The 14,658-nt window shown below is 48.3% G+C and overlaps 1 protein-coding gene across 2 annotated transcripts in view; it reads left to right on the top strand.

Annotated features, from left to right (window-relative positions):
* The window catches only part of LOC119395891 (solute carrier family 41 member 1), a 71,377-nt gene that overhangs the window by 17,743 nt on the left and 38,976 nt on the right, over positions 1-14,658 (top strand). For both annotated transcript variants that reach the window (XR_005184356.2, XM_037662905.1), the window contains exon 6: positions 4,283-4,531. Coding sequence is in view for 1 of the 2 variants with exons in the window: in XM_037662905.1 (XP_037518833.1) it covers positions 4,283-4,531 (249 nt within the window). In the remaining variant the exon portion in view is untranslated. The remainder of the gene's footprint in view (positions 1-4,282; positions 4,532-14,658) is intronic.

The following is a 14,658-nucleotide window of genomic DNA, read 5'->3' as shown; positions in this document are numbered from 1 at the left end:
GTGGCATGCGGGGAACCATGAGCCACGGCCACACGGCACATCGTATCGTGCAATGTTGTCATGGTGTTCTGTGATTACGCCGCGTAGTTCTGTATTCTTTCCGCGCATGCTGTGCATTAGCGCCCGATATTGTGTTCTCGTAATCACCGCGTGTCAAGCAACAAACATGACTAGTTGTAGATGCGGTAGCAGTAGATGTAAGGAGCTTGAGTTAATCTTGCAAGCGATCCCGATCGGCGAGAAAAAAGACGACGACGCTTGTTGGCGGTTATGGGAGAGCTCACTTGCTCTGATACCGAGGTTCAAATATGCTACTTAGGACTCTGTGAAGAATAGAATAAATTTCCAGGCAAGAGCGAGCATATCTAACTGGCCCATTTACAGCAAGTGAAAGCTTTTTTTTTTTTTCCGGTGAGGGCACTGCTGAAACAAATTTTAGGCAGTCGACCTATATTTTTTGAGGCTGTAGCTCGCAATTGCCAGCCACACCACTGCTTATGTGGATGTTCTGCTACAAAGCCGAATCGCAAAACTTTTCAGAGCCAAGGCATAGCGGCGGCCGAAATTCGCGACATCAGCATGGGTCCCACTTGCTCGGTTCGGCGCGCGATGCCGGAAAACAGTAACGTGGCCACCATAATCGGATGTGCCACAATTCAGGCTGTTGCCGTGCTTTCATGCGATCTTAGCCTGCAGCTATTTTGGTTGTTTTTTTTTTCGATAGCAATTATATAGACACTCCGGGCGAATTTTTTGCCTTCACCATGATCTTCCTTATCAAGTCTAAATCACGATTACATCACCCCACGCATTGTATATTTTTATGTGCGAGTGAAAGTGGCGAGCGCTGCCGACAAACAGAGCTTAAGCAGAGTTGAAACGAGCGGACCGTCTCCTTCGCGCGATGAGCACATGGAGATAGAAGCCAGAGGGTTGGGGGGGGGGAGCTGCGTGAGTCCGACAGGAAGTGCGTACTTTGTACCAGCGGGTGTGGCTGCGTGTGCTGCGGTATCTTTAGAGGGGATCAGAAGACGGCTCATACCTTTGTAGCTGTTGTGCTGTAATTGTAAAATTTCCGTTGAAGCCATAGAAGTGGCGGATCCAGAGGTGAGGGGCGGTAGCGGCGATCGCTCCCCCCGCCCCAGAGCCAGCCCCCGCCCCCTCCCTTCAGTGCCTGTCGTCCATCTCCTTTGTCAGGTTGCTTTGCCTACCACTGCCCAAAAGGGGTAAGGGGAATCTTGTCCCTGCTCTCTACCTCTCATTGCTCTACCCTTTCCTGCTTCCCTATGCACATTTCCAACGAAGGCTTCTTAGGCACCGCCATAACCCCTCTGGGATGTTGTAAATATGCATGACCCACCAAAATGCACTGCTGAGGTGGTGGCTTCAGCCTTTGTACTCCCCCCACCCCAAAGTAGGCACCTGGATCCGCCCCTGAGCCATAGATAGGTCACTTCTCTTACTGCAGCAGCTGCGTTTCCTGAAGGAGTGAGCTGCTAGCCTGTATTCGTATAAAATTCCTATTTGTTGCTATCGGATTCACTATTTCGTTCTTGTGGTGAGATTGTGACTCTTTTTGTAACGTGCGCCGGTTTTCGATGTTGCGCGTTCGTGGAGAGCAAATGGCTCGGCTGGGCAACATGATACCAAAGCCGTCACGTTGCTCTGGGCTACGTGTGAGGATTTGACAAGAAGCCACAGCAGCAGAATAAGTGCAATTCCACAGTGCGTTAACCCTGCATTTGTTTCGTCTTTACACGTGACACTCTGGCAAGGCACATAACTCTGATTGCTGCACCTCAGGCTCCACAAAATTGATTTTTTTTTTCACGCAAGAAAAAAAAAACATTTTTTTCATGGTGCCGTATTAGTCTAGCGTTCTTGTGGTATTTTCAGTTTAAAATTAATCCTTCGGTATCTGTGCCTTGCATGAAAGGTCGAATTTCAGCTTAACGAAGTTTCGATATAAATAACGAAGTAAATTGCTGCTTTTACCAACTTCGCTATATTGACTTTTAACTGTTTCATAACAGGTAGATAATCAACAAGCCCGCCGTGCAAACTTTAACTTTTCTCTGTACTATTCAAATGGGATTAAGTCATTTTTATTTTTTAGCATGCGTACTAGAGACTGACATCATCGAGCGACATGATATCTACCCATCTTGACATAAAACAAAGTTCTGTTTCACTCAGGGAATTTTAGCAAGAGCACTCAGGGAAAATGTGAAAAGCTCAGGGAATTTAGAAATGTCAACTCGGTAGACACCCTGATAAAACGTTTATTTCTGTGGAAAGAACTCTCGTATGTCTTTCAGGAGCACACATGAACGGGCTAGAGTAGACTCTCATTAAACAGAACCTGAAGGGACCAGGAAAATGTGTTCCATTTAACAGGAGTTCCGTTTACTGAGAGGTGAACAGGGGTGCAAATTCATGTACGAAATCAATCATATCGGAGTCAGTTGTTCCATTTAAGCAGCAGTTCCGTATAACAGATTTCCGTTTACTGAGAGTCTACTGTATTAAGGGACGGCGAAGCTGGCTCCTGCAAACGTTCGCGTCATAGCCTCGCTTGAGGCGAACTGAAAACTAAGTGCCGAAGCCCGCTCCACTATAGTCATAAGCGAACGACAGAAACGCCGAAACCCTTCGTGCCTTTTTACGACTTTTAATCTACCATGCTTTTAATCTATGCTTTTAATCTACCACTGCCTTAACTGTGTACCTTCAAAGCTGCGTACTCACTATCGATGATCGCTTCAATAGCGATCGCGGTTTCGTGCGCACCGGTTGCGGTAAACAGTACATCCATTTTTAATCTGCCCACGCTGGCTGCACAGGTGCCTTCAGAACTACGTTGTTGCTATGATCTCGTCTACCGCAGTTTTGTCCTGTGGAGATAGGTTTAGCACAAAGCTTACCCTACGAGGCGACCGTGAAGGGACGCGACGTTCTCCACTGCCGCAGCGAACAAAGACGCTACGGCCGGGTTCGTCGACTCCGGCACGGCGCAGAAAAGGCACTCGAGGCAGGATGTCAACAAACAACACGGGTTTATTAACCCAAGATGCAGCACAGTACGACAGTCACGGGCTTGCAGGCCGTAAGGGGAACTCCGCAAGACCGATCGAGTACGCTTGCCAGCGGCGCTACGACTATCACACAAAGGGCAGCAGTCGAGCACACGAACGAGAAGCCGCCTGCTAGAGCAGCGCGTCAACCTCTCGTGCTAGCCTGAGAGCATCTCCCGCGGGCAAGCCCGCGCCAGACAGAAGCGAGCTCAAGGGGGAAGGGGGTTGTCACTGGCGGCCAGTGAGGACAGGCGTTGCGCAGTGACGTAAGCTAGCTTGGTGGCGTGAGCATGCGAGCATGTCGAGGCATGCCCGGACGCGTGCCCGCGCGCCGGGAAGCCGACGCATGGCTCGCACCAGACAAAGAGGCCTGGCGCTGCCACCGTGGTCGCCGTACTGCCGATTAACGGCGGTCCCCGGCGCTCGTGCCGCGCGGGGCCAACACACGCGCTAGCAGGGGAACGAGGCGCCAAAGGGGAGGGCGCGCTCGATTCCCACAGTCCACAGCTGTTGCGGCAAGCAGCATTGCTTTGATTCGGTAAGCGTTGAATGCACATGCACTTCCGGAGTTTTGTTGTCGCCATACATTATTGTGTTGACATCTACCGCGGTTTTCATGCGCAGTGGTTTCGGCAACGATAGCGCTGTGAAAAGTCCATGTGTGCTGGCTGCGCGTGTACTTCCAGAGCGCGCTGCTCTCAGCCGTCACTCAACGGTTTTGGTACCCAAGTTTGTATCACCCGTCACGACGCGGTAAAGTGTTCGGAACATCCGAATTTTGGCCTATTGGACACAGTGGAATTCAGCCGGGGAATTATATGAATTCGTACGAGCCGGGTACGTATCGCCGAGATTCTACTTTAGTTAAAAAAAACAAACTTGCAGGGCCCTTTATGCATTCGCCTAAGATGACTCTAAGGCAAAAGCCATCACCGTGGTCATCCAAGCTTGAAAGGTCACGCGAGTTTTCGTACTGCACGCAGTGTTTTCAAGGCCACGTGTCGTATTTTTGTGGGCTTCTTTTTCGTTTTTTTTTTTTTGCTCTTAGATCTTTTCCTATATGCACCACTATGCCCTCAAGCAATCCTTTGTAAATTTTAATTCAGTGATGTCCACGGAGTCTTCAGTTGCCTCATCTCAATCTCTTCAACAAGATCACAGCCAGCTTCATTATTCAAAGGTTTCACCAGTCGTCTGCTGCTGTGCAGGTTTTTGTTCCGTTCCTGACGGCTGGCTTTGGCACAGTCGGTGCCGGGTTGGTACTGGATGCGGTGCAGCAGTGGCCGGCGTTTGAGCACGTCACCGAGCTGTTCATCCTGGTGCCAGCACTGCTGGGCCTCAAGGGCAATCTGGAGATGACGTTGGCTGCCCGCCTCTCAACACAGGCCAATTTGGGCAACATGGACACCGCTGCCGAATGTGCGGCCATGGCCGCCGGCAACATGGCCCTCATCCAGGTACAGTATAACCTCATTACAACAGATCTTCATAGTGAAGAGGATTTTGGTCTGTTGTAAAGGAGTATGTAAAATCCAAGTACTGTTACAACAGACTTTTATGTAAATGCTGAATGGGTCTGTTATAACCGGATAGAATCATGAGTCACAAATATGGTCTTATTTTTAACGGGGGACCAAAAAAAAATGAGATTTTTGGAAAATCACATATTCAGTTTCTGTAGCCCATTTTCTATCTGATTCCAAAATATCTTCACTGGAAACTACGTAGGAGTGCTATGAAAATTTTTTTTTTTGCATCTGCTGAATTGGCGAAAATTGCGGAAATACAGTCAAACCCCGCTACAACGAAACTGACGGTGCTCGGAAAAATGTTCGTTGAAGCGAACATTTCGTTGTAGTGAAATCGAAAAAAATATGGCTGACCAGAGCTAGTAAACAGAGAAACTTTTATTTCCAAAATTCAAAAAGTGTCTGCTGCTTCCTTTGCGTCCCCAGCAGCGTCACGACGCGATTCTCATATATATGCATAGCGACGCCACGTTGAAAAGCACGCAGAAACAACGAACCAAACAGAGGCACGGGCGCGCAACACTAACTGCACAGTTGCACTAATACGCTAACACAAGCTATTCGCCGACAACGGTGAGATGCAGGCGTGCTATCGCGGAGCGATGACTTACGCCTTATTCTATGCTATTCTTATCCACCACTCGCGGCTGGCTGATCCCGTTGATAACGTGGACGAATTGTTGCTCCGACCACCGGTTATGCACCGGTCGCACTGGCCAAGCGCGAAAAGCACGAAAAGCATTGGCGTTGGAAAAGGCATCGTTCCGCGACTGCACACCAGGGCTGCTCGCGATGATAACGCGGATGTACCGTCGCTTTGACCACTAGCGAAGCGCGAAAAGCATGAAAAGCATTGGAAAGGCGTCAGAAAAGGCATAGGGAAAAGGAATCGTTCCGCGATTGCACCTCAATGTAGACAACTGAGCTTTGGCTTCGGATTGTCTGCGACTAAGAAGCAACTCAAGCCAGTTGCGAAAGCAGGGCAGTCCGATCGCCGTCGCTATCAAGGAATGGCAGCCCCCATACTCAATCAACAGCAGCGGTTTCTGGAGGTGCGAACACGCGATTTAGACTTTGAATTCGTATTTTTATGTTCTAAAATGCATCAAAATGTCCGAGATTGTGTTTATTGCACAGTAAATTAATTTTTTGAGCCCGGAATGGCATGGCAAATTTCGTTGAAGCGGAACGGCAGCAGAAAAAATGTTCGTTGTGGCGAGCATATTTATGCATTGACTCCTATGGACTGTTGACGGGGAACCGAGAATTTTTCGTTGTACCGGAAATTTCGTTGAAACGGAGTTCGTTGTAGCGGAGTTCGACTGTAGCAAAAAAAAAAAGCAGAAAAAAAACAGCGTTTTTTAAAATTATAGCTCGGCAACGGTGCAACCGTGCGCCACCATTTTGGGCTCATCGTAAAGAGCATTTCTACATGTTCAAGCTCTCCGTTTCAGCTAGCTCCTCCATTCGTACAAAAAGCACATGTTTGGAGTTCAATTCAAGGCCTCCGATTGGCGGCTTCTGCCGTGAAGCTCAATCATCAGATTACGATAGCGCGCCGCACTCGTCACGAACATCGCATACGTGCGTAGAACACCGCAGACGTGTTCTTCTCAGCACTTCGGAGTTTATGACGAAGGCCACCGCAGGACTACTCTTTGTGCTCACAATCGAGCATCATGTACTTTGAAACATCGGGCACCGCGGCCACGCACATCGCAACCGAGCTTTCTACTCTATGTCGTGGCTAGGCCTAACTCCGCTCACGGTGCCGATGTATGAGACAAATCTGAACTTTGCGGGCAAGAACATCGCGCTAGCGGACATGCGAATGCGAAGAAGCCGCAATGCGATTTTAATGCGATGGGATTCGTCGCAAGCAACGAATCGCATCGCCCGCTGGCTCCTCAGAACAGAGGATGGGCATTTTGCGCATCAGCAGTGGACCCTCCAGCTCGCCGCGCAGCGACCGCTCGGAGAAGCAGTGGCAGCGGCTAGCAATTTCGCGCGTCAGCGTCCCAAATGCAACACTAAGCACGCTGCGCGCCGATTTTTTGTCGCTACAGCTAGGCATGGCTGATCATTGACAGACCGGAGATCGTCGGCGGCCTTCGTTCTTAAATTGGTACGTCGATATCCGCGGCGTGCTTTTCCCGTCCCGAAAGTATGCTAAGCGATGTTTGAAGTTGGAAGTTATTGAATTTGGTATGTCCGTGGTAGAAAAGTCCGCTCTAAAGGAGTCCTGACCACCTTGCTGGCCTGACATTTTAGTCAATTACGGTAGACTCCCGTTAAGACGAACTCGAAGGGACCTCGGTCATCTGTTCGTCTTATCAGGAGTTCGGCTTATCAGAAGTGCCCCTAAAAGAGACATGGTAACATGCCAAGTGCATCCAATATGTACTTGAAAACACTGAATGGAGTAGACCTACAATGGCGGCAAAAAGACAAGAAAAGCATTTATTTGGCTCATCTACATAAAAACTATGCCTTCAAGCAGAGTACTTACACGAATCGTACGAGCACCGATTTCGCGGGGTTCAAAAAATAAAAAAAATTCATGTAGATACTGCTACCACATTTTAATGATAAAACTGTAGCACGCTCCTATGTTGACGATTACAAAAAAGAGAGAGAGAGAGAGAAGCACAATTTTCCTTCAAAGAACGCAAAATTTATTGTCCTGGCAGGTCGTTTTCATCTGTGAGCCTGTTTTGCTGGCTCTAAGATCACTTCTGGATTGGCCTTGGTCGCGTGCTGTTGCCTTGACAAAGTCATTATTCGCACTGTCCACGAACTGTAGGTGGCGCGCAAGTCGACTCAAGATGGCTGTTCGAGGGATGATAGGCGCTCCGCTTTGCCCGGAGAGACCCTTGTAAACACAGCTCGTTGCGTGTTCTTCAGCGTGGTGCGACACGTTTTGGACGATGTGCGGCAGCACATCAGCTGTAGACAGGAGCCTTTTCCTCTCGGGTGTCCACAGTAGCTCGGACTCTGCACAGCACGTCTCCGTTAAATAGCAAAAATATGTGTTTCAATGAACAGTAAAAGTTATTGGCAGATACAGAGGGCCCCACTTTTCGTCTAACACTCTCTCGATCCTTTTCAAGTTCATAAAACTGCTTGGTGTTAAACGGACGCATCATGTCACCTTAGATCGAAGCCTGCATAGATTGATTGTCTGCATTGTACACGCCTCCGACGATCGCAAAACCGTTGTCACGCGTGCACGTTTGATCACGGTCAGGGCCGATCTTGATTAGGCTCGGGCCGAATCAGGTGCTGCTACACGATTTCTTGATCGCGATCAGGTGGAATCGAGGTCACGACGATTGTTATTTTGGTGACGTCTACGCCGAACTCGACGTGGATCAGTTTGGACCAATCACGATTAAAAGATGCGATTCGGATCGGCATTGATTACGATCAAATGTGCCCGTGCAATACTGTTATAAATCGCTATGAATATTATTCGAACATATCGAAACAGCTTCATAAGATTACGACCGAGCGTAATCCCAATGGCCCCGGCTGCGATCAAAAGTGCCCGTACAATGTCGGAGCTTACTGAAATGTTTCACGCAATTCGCTTGTGTATCGAAGTGGGTATTGAATCTCTGTAAAAACAACTGCGAAGATCACACGAGCAAGCAACTTCGCGTCCACTAGGTTTGCTCGCTTGCTTGCTCGTTCCTTAAACTGCCCGTAGTTTGTAGCATTTTTTTGTTTACTGTCCATCGCGTCGCGTCACGCTAGCACGTATGGGCCTCTACGTCAATTAAAGCGAAAAGTGAAAGTGATTTCCACTTACCTGTATTGCTCGAGAAGAAATCACTGGGGATGAAATGTGCAATGCAGACCCGCATCGGCGGCGTCACAGGCTTACCGATACGAAGCCTCACCACCCATTTCCTTTCTTTCCCGCGGATCTTGCGGGAACGAATGGAGGCTTATGTTCTTAGAGGCAGCTCGATTTGGGCACTGGGGCACGCAGCACATCCTATTGCTGTTGTGCTTCTTGGCCATGACGCGCATAAGAAGAGTACAATGGCGCGAGGCATTTGACTAAAGCAGCCAAAACACGCGTCGTCGTCTGCTTATCCTCCAGGAGTCGTTGCCGCCATGCGCCGCGGCGCGGCGCGACAGTCTACCGACATCGCGAATACGCTGAGTTGCTTAAGAAAGTCTGCAAGGTTTTCTTCGAGGTCCAGTATTTTCCCGTTTTCGGCCGTACTAACTTTTTCCTGATCGACATGCAGCTGAAGATATCCCACGGTCACAAGCCTCGCTACGAAAAAGACACAACGCAGCTATATTCACTGTGCAAAATAGCCTTCCCTTGTCGTGCGCTTCCATAATCAAAATGGCTGATCACAATTTGCACTTCACTGGGAACAGATACAACGCACACAGGTCCTATGCGAACCAACGCGAATTGACCACAAAATAAATGTGCTCGGCCGCCATTGTGTGATGGCGATGACAATGCACCTGACCCCTCTGACGGGAGTGCGCCGCGATCGTGGTTTCGGTTTCGTACTCGATTGTAATGCACAGACCATTTTTGTTCCTGTTGTCGCTTTCTTTTTTTTTTCCCCACTCTCCTTGCGTTTGCCCCGCTGACCACGGCGGAGGGGCCCCAAGCTCTTGTGTTCTTCTGTTCTCCTTTGTACTCCAGCTGGGAAACTGAAGAACGGGAGGGGAATACAATGGCTTGGGGGTCCAAGTTGTAAGTCCCCCTACTCTTTTTGTTGCTTTATTTGCTGATAAAAGCCCGCACCTCCTCCACCCACAGGCTGGGGTGAGGGGGATGCCGGCTTTATCCGCTGACTGTTCTTTTTCCTTTATCTCGCGCCCTCCGCGTCGCGATTTGCTTCGCGTCTTTGCTCCCCAAAGCGCTTTTTTTTTTCTTTTGTGCTTTTTGTGGGTCGCCTGAATGCCCAACCAAGACTGCAGTGTTCGTTTCGCAGAATCGCCAGCGTTGTTGACCACCGCGAGAGTTCGTCTTAACAGAAGAGTACACTTGGGCAGTTCGTCTTAAGCGAATTTTTTTTGCATTGAGTCTATGGGGAACCAAACAATCGGTCCTGTGTTGTTCAGCATAAGCGAGAATTCGTCTTAACCGAGTTCGTCTTAACGGGAGTTCACTGTATATCCGAATGTCCGTAGTACCAGAATCCGTTGTAAACGAAGCTTAATCAATGGAACAAATACGCAGGTCGGCATAACGCCGCAAACTGGTATGTACTATCCGAATGTCTGTTGTAAACAGATCCGTTGTAACGAGGTTATACAGTCGATCCCGGATATATCGATCTCAAAGGGGATCGCGAAATAGTTCGATATATTGATAATTCGAAATACGAAATATGTGTATTTAAAGCTTTAATTAAAGCACTGCAGGCCTCGACACAGTTTTCTGAAATCGTAGAAAGCGCGAACATGATGATTTGCTCACATATGCTAAGGAACAAGGCGAGAACTTCTTTTGCAAGTTAGCGCGCTTTATTTCGCATGAAAGAAGTCCGTCAACTTGTCTTGCTTCTTGCGCGCCGTGAATTCATCAAGTCATCGTCAATATTATATAAGCTTACCAAATAAGTAAATTCAGCACCTTCCGCCACAACAGCGGTGATCGACGCTGAACGCTGATGCGAGCTCTGTAACGCGGTAAAGGGTTTAGCGGTGGCAGCGGCAGCTGGCATCTTCAAACCGCACGGGTCCATTTCCGCAGCACCGGCAACGTCAGCAATGATCTCGGCATCGATGCAGTCAGAAACAGCTACGTCGTTATCTGCACCAATGAAGTAACTCGCTGTGCTCCCGTCCAATACGGCGCAAAGTCGCAAAATTCACTGACGCACCGTACGCCGCAGTCGGCGGTCATGACGCGCCCGAAGTCGTCACTTGGCACCAAGGCCCATAAGGAAACAGTGCACGGCGGTGCTTTACTTGACGTTGTTTCAAGCACCGGTCATCATTTTTATCGCTATGAGCGGGACAATGTTTAGCTCGACTCCCGAATGACGATTTATCAAGAACAAAGCGCGAAGTACACACAGTACACATTCTGCAAGAGACAACGCTGCACGAAGAAACATTTCTCCACTGTCAACATGTTGGCGATACCGATGGCACTTGTGGCTTTGCAGAAGGCAGCCGCTACTTTGGCGAGAAATGCGAAAAAAAGCGTAGCCTCTGAGATCAGCGTTTTAAAACCGAAAATTCTAAAAATACGTCAGTCACGAGGTTGCGGATCTCGAAGGCCATGCTTTGCGGGCCCGCATGCCATCGTGCGCGAAGAGACAAGGAAGGGAATGCAAACGTTACAACAAGACTGCGAAGTCACTTCGAATTCCCATTTTGGTGCCCTCTGCAATCAGCCTCTTGGAAAAACACTAGCCCATGCGTTAAAACCTTCGGACCGCGCGTCAAATATACCGGTGAACTGACAAGCGCTGCGCAACGAACTAGAGCAACGCAATTTCGTCCCCTGCGCGCGACGAGGGACTGGAATTTATAAGAACGCGGCCGAAAAATGATCAATAGTTGTTAGGAAAAATGCACTTTTTGGGCTTCGGCGCGGGGCAGCGTTCGATATAGCGAATGTTTTGCTGTGCGGGAGTTCGATATACTTGCACACCAACCCCATACTTTTGCATGGGAGATTCAAGGGGATTTCTCAACTGTTCGATATAGCCAATAATTCGATATATCCGAGTTCGATATATCCGGGATCGACTGTACTGTACTACGCTCGCTGCATGCTGTTTCTTTGGAAATTCATAATGGCTATGTTTCATGGCTTTTGCCAAGAATGGCAACCCTGCGTGTGTGTGTACAGACAAACTCGCTTTGTCATTGTTCACGTGGTAGAGTTTAATGTCACTTTAAAGGCCGACTGCAGCAAAATTTCAGATCACATAAAAGGCCTAGCTTCAGATTGTATGGATGCAGAGGTCCTTCTGAGCAAAGTTTGACATTTGAAGTACAATCAGTAATATCACGCAAAAGTAGAAAGACTAACCTGTTTTTATATATCAAACTGAAAACAAAAAAAAAAAAACACCACTGTCCGTTAGCCCGGTGACTGCAGCGGGTATCTGTCAGCGGGACGGCGCAACTTAATGCTTTCTGCACCGTTGTTGCTACAGCAACTGACACGGTCGGCAGCAACGCCAGCATCCACCACGTCGCTTTTTTGCTCGCGAAGACCGCAGTAGGCATTTCCAACGTGAGTTCCTGGCGTGCCATAGCCGCGTTCGCTGGCTAGGCCTTTCAGATTTCCCGCAAAGTGCCAGGTGCTATGGGAATGCGTTTTTTGTCTTAAAGTGTCATCATCCCGTCGATAAGTATCCGCTGCCATCAGCGGACCGATGAGTGCACAACATTGTTCCATCTGGTCACCTAAAGAGTATATATCTTACACTGTGGCCTAGGCACATGTCATAGCAACGACCAGCAGGTTCACGCGTTGTCTGTTATGTGCTGTGTGAAGGCTGCTTACAAAATTTCATTGCATACTTGGCTGTGTAATGTTACCTTGGGACTTAATGCCGTCTTCTTCTTTGCACATTTAAAGATCTCTACCTTATTGGCAGATATTGCACTAAGACAGCAATAATGTGCATAACAAAATGCAGTAAAAACTCGTTAAATCGACCCCCTTTGATTCAGAAAATCGGATAATTTGGATATGTTCTCTGGTCCTGGCCAGCATATGCATTGTCTAATGACATTAAACTCTCATTAATTCGGTCAAAATTCGCTGCAACCCAGTTAATTCGGACGATCGTAGGAGCACGACAAGCGCGAAGTGCCACAAATGTGCAACGAAAAAGAGCGAACACGGCTTTTGTGGACAACCGAAACAAGGCGGAGCAATCCGCATTCCTGTCTTCATCAGTTTTCGGGACCCCGATTTCCTTGACATGCAATTCCGGCACTCAGCAACTTCGTTTTGAGTTGATGCAATGTACAGTGATACAAAATACAAAGATGGCAGAAGCTGCTGAAGGGGAAGAGCGTTCAGCCACAATCCACATGCTGAAATAAAGCACGCCTGCTACATGGCAAAGAATGAAATCATTTGCTGGCCATTTTACCTTCGAAAAACTATCCTTGCACACGTGTTGCTGTTGGTAGTGGTGGTGGTAAGGAAGGGATGCATGGCACGTTTCGGGCTCATTTAACGCAACTGTCTTGTGCCGTAGCTGCATTGTGAACAAAGTCGCAGGATGAGGAAAATTGCAGCTTTTACACTACTCTTATGCAAAATACAGTAAAAGCTCGTTAATTTGACTCTCGTTAATTCGGCAAATCGGTTAATTCAGACACATCATCTGGTCCCTGTAAATATACGCATCACTCTATGAGACTGGGCGCTCGTTATTTCGGACAGATTTGACCGCAAATCGGATAATTCGGTGACTTTCGGGCCGCTGGCGAGGCTCGAAAACGAAAAAAGAACAATTCGAAACAGAAGTGAAGCTCAAACGCAGCATCGCCATGGACATCAATTGTCGACTTGGCTTCACTTGAGACTGGTTGAACGCCTTTTCTTCACGTGTGTTGTTGGCAGTGCCATTTTATTGCTTTGTTTCCGTTGGTGTGCTGCATCGTTGAACGTCGTTTTATCGAGGAACGATTCAGTACGGCTCCTTTAGCTTGATCGTTGCTGGTGCTTCTGTGCTGACTTTTCGTGTGAACGCACTCTCCGCCGATGGCAACGCCGGCGAAGCGGCCCAAGTACGAGGCGAAGAACTTCACCACCAAAGTAGAAATTTTGCGTGCCCTGAAAAATGGGCTCTGCCGACAAGAAGATGCTCCTGTGCCATGACATCGGCAAACAATACGACGTGAGTCTCCTGAGCGCAGTTAGCATTCTTGCGTATGTGTGGCAGAACACGCCTGCGCACGCCATTGCCAACTGTTTCAGGCACAGTGGCTTTGTTGTACCCAAGGAGGTTAAAATAAAATTTGCTGGAGTGGAGGAAGCGCCCCTCAGCTGAAGCCGCGTGCCGCCATCTTGCCATAGGCAGAAAGCGCGCCTTCCGCAACGCATGCTGCAGCGGCCGCATAGATGTTCTAGCTGTTCTGTGGCGTGGTGGCGTCCGTACGTTGTCGGATACATTGTGCGTTGCGTACGGCTGTATAAATCGAGCGAAAAGGTACTCTGGGATGAAGTTTCAGTTGTAAGCAGAACATTTCGAGCTCGATGAAAACTTCTCTATATGCCGGAACATATGCTGACAGCCCGCAATCTGTCTCTAATTTCACATCTGACGGTCATTCTTTTTTCCTAACCGGTTTCGTAAGGACTCAAATGTTCGAAGCACGTCGGTGCTGGCTGTTTGACGGGAAGTCTGGAAGCGAAAATACGGCGATCGCATATGTTAGAGGCACTTTTCGCCAAATTGTTTCGACCGGACTAGGCTGCGACCTGGGAGTTCTTCGACTAGCTGTGCTTGACGCATTTGTAAAACATTTGCAAAACCCAGTGATACACATTCTTGTGCTTGTTGATACCACTGGTGCGGAGCGCGAATAGGAAAATAACGCACCGCTTGCTATTCATTGAAATTGTATAAATAGGCGAGAGTTCGTTATCGGTTGCCCTGTTCGTGCTATAAAAGGGTAGCTCGCAACTACGAGGTTAAGTAACTTCATTTGGGCAATATACAAGGACCTGCTTTTTCTTACATTCGTGCATTTTTTCGTTATATTTGTATTTGCTTTATGCAGTGCAGCGAGTAAAACCAGCAGGTCTGAACTGTGCAGTGCTCTTTACAGCTGCAAATAAAGCGTCCTAACCGATCGCCCAGAGGTACTCCGGCCGTTAGATGCGTTCAAATTGAAGAAAAGTTGTTGAAGATGTGACAGTTGCATCACCTATACGGCAGCATTACGAAGAAATGCTTCATCTTTTCCAAGAAGAGATAAAACAACTCAAGATGAAAATTCTGCAGCAGAAAAATTGTACGCTAACCAAAAAGACTGAGGCTCGATCCTCAAGCGATAATAAAGGAGATCAAGGATCAAAAGCTCATGTCTGA

Source organism: Rhipicephalus sanguineus, chromosome 6 (genome assembly GCF_013339695.2).
Source record: "Rhipicephalus sanguineus isolate Rsan-2018 chromosome 6, BIME_Rsan_1.4, whole genome shotgun sequence".
Taxonomy (NCBI): domain Eukaryota; kingdom Metazoa; phylum Arthropoda; class Arachnida; order Ixodida; family Ixodidae; genus Rhipicephalus; species Rhipicephalus sanguineus.
Note: the sequence above shows the minus strand (reverse complement) of the source record. Positions and strands in the feature narration are given on the sequence as shown.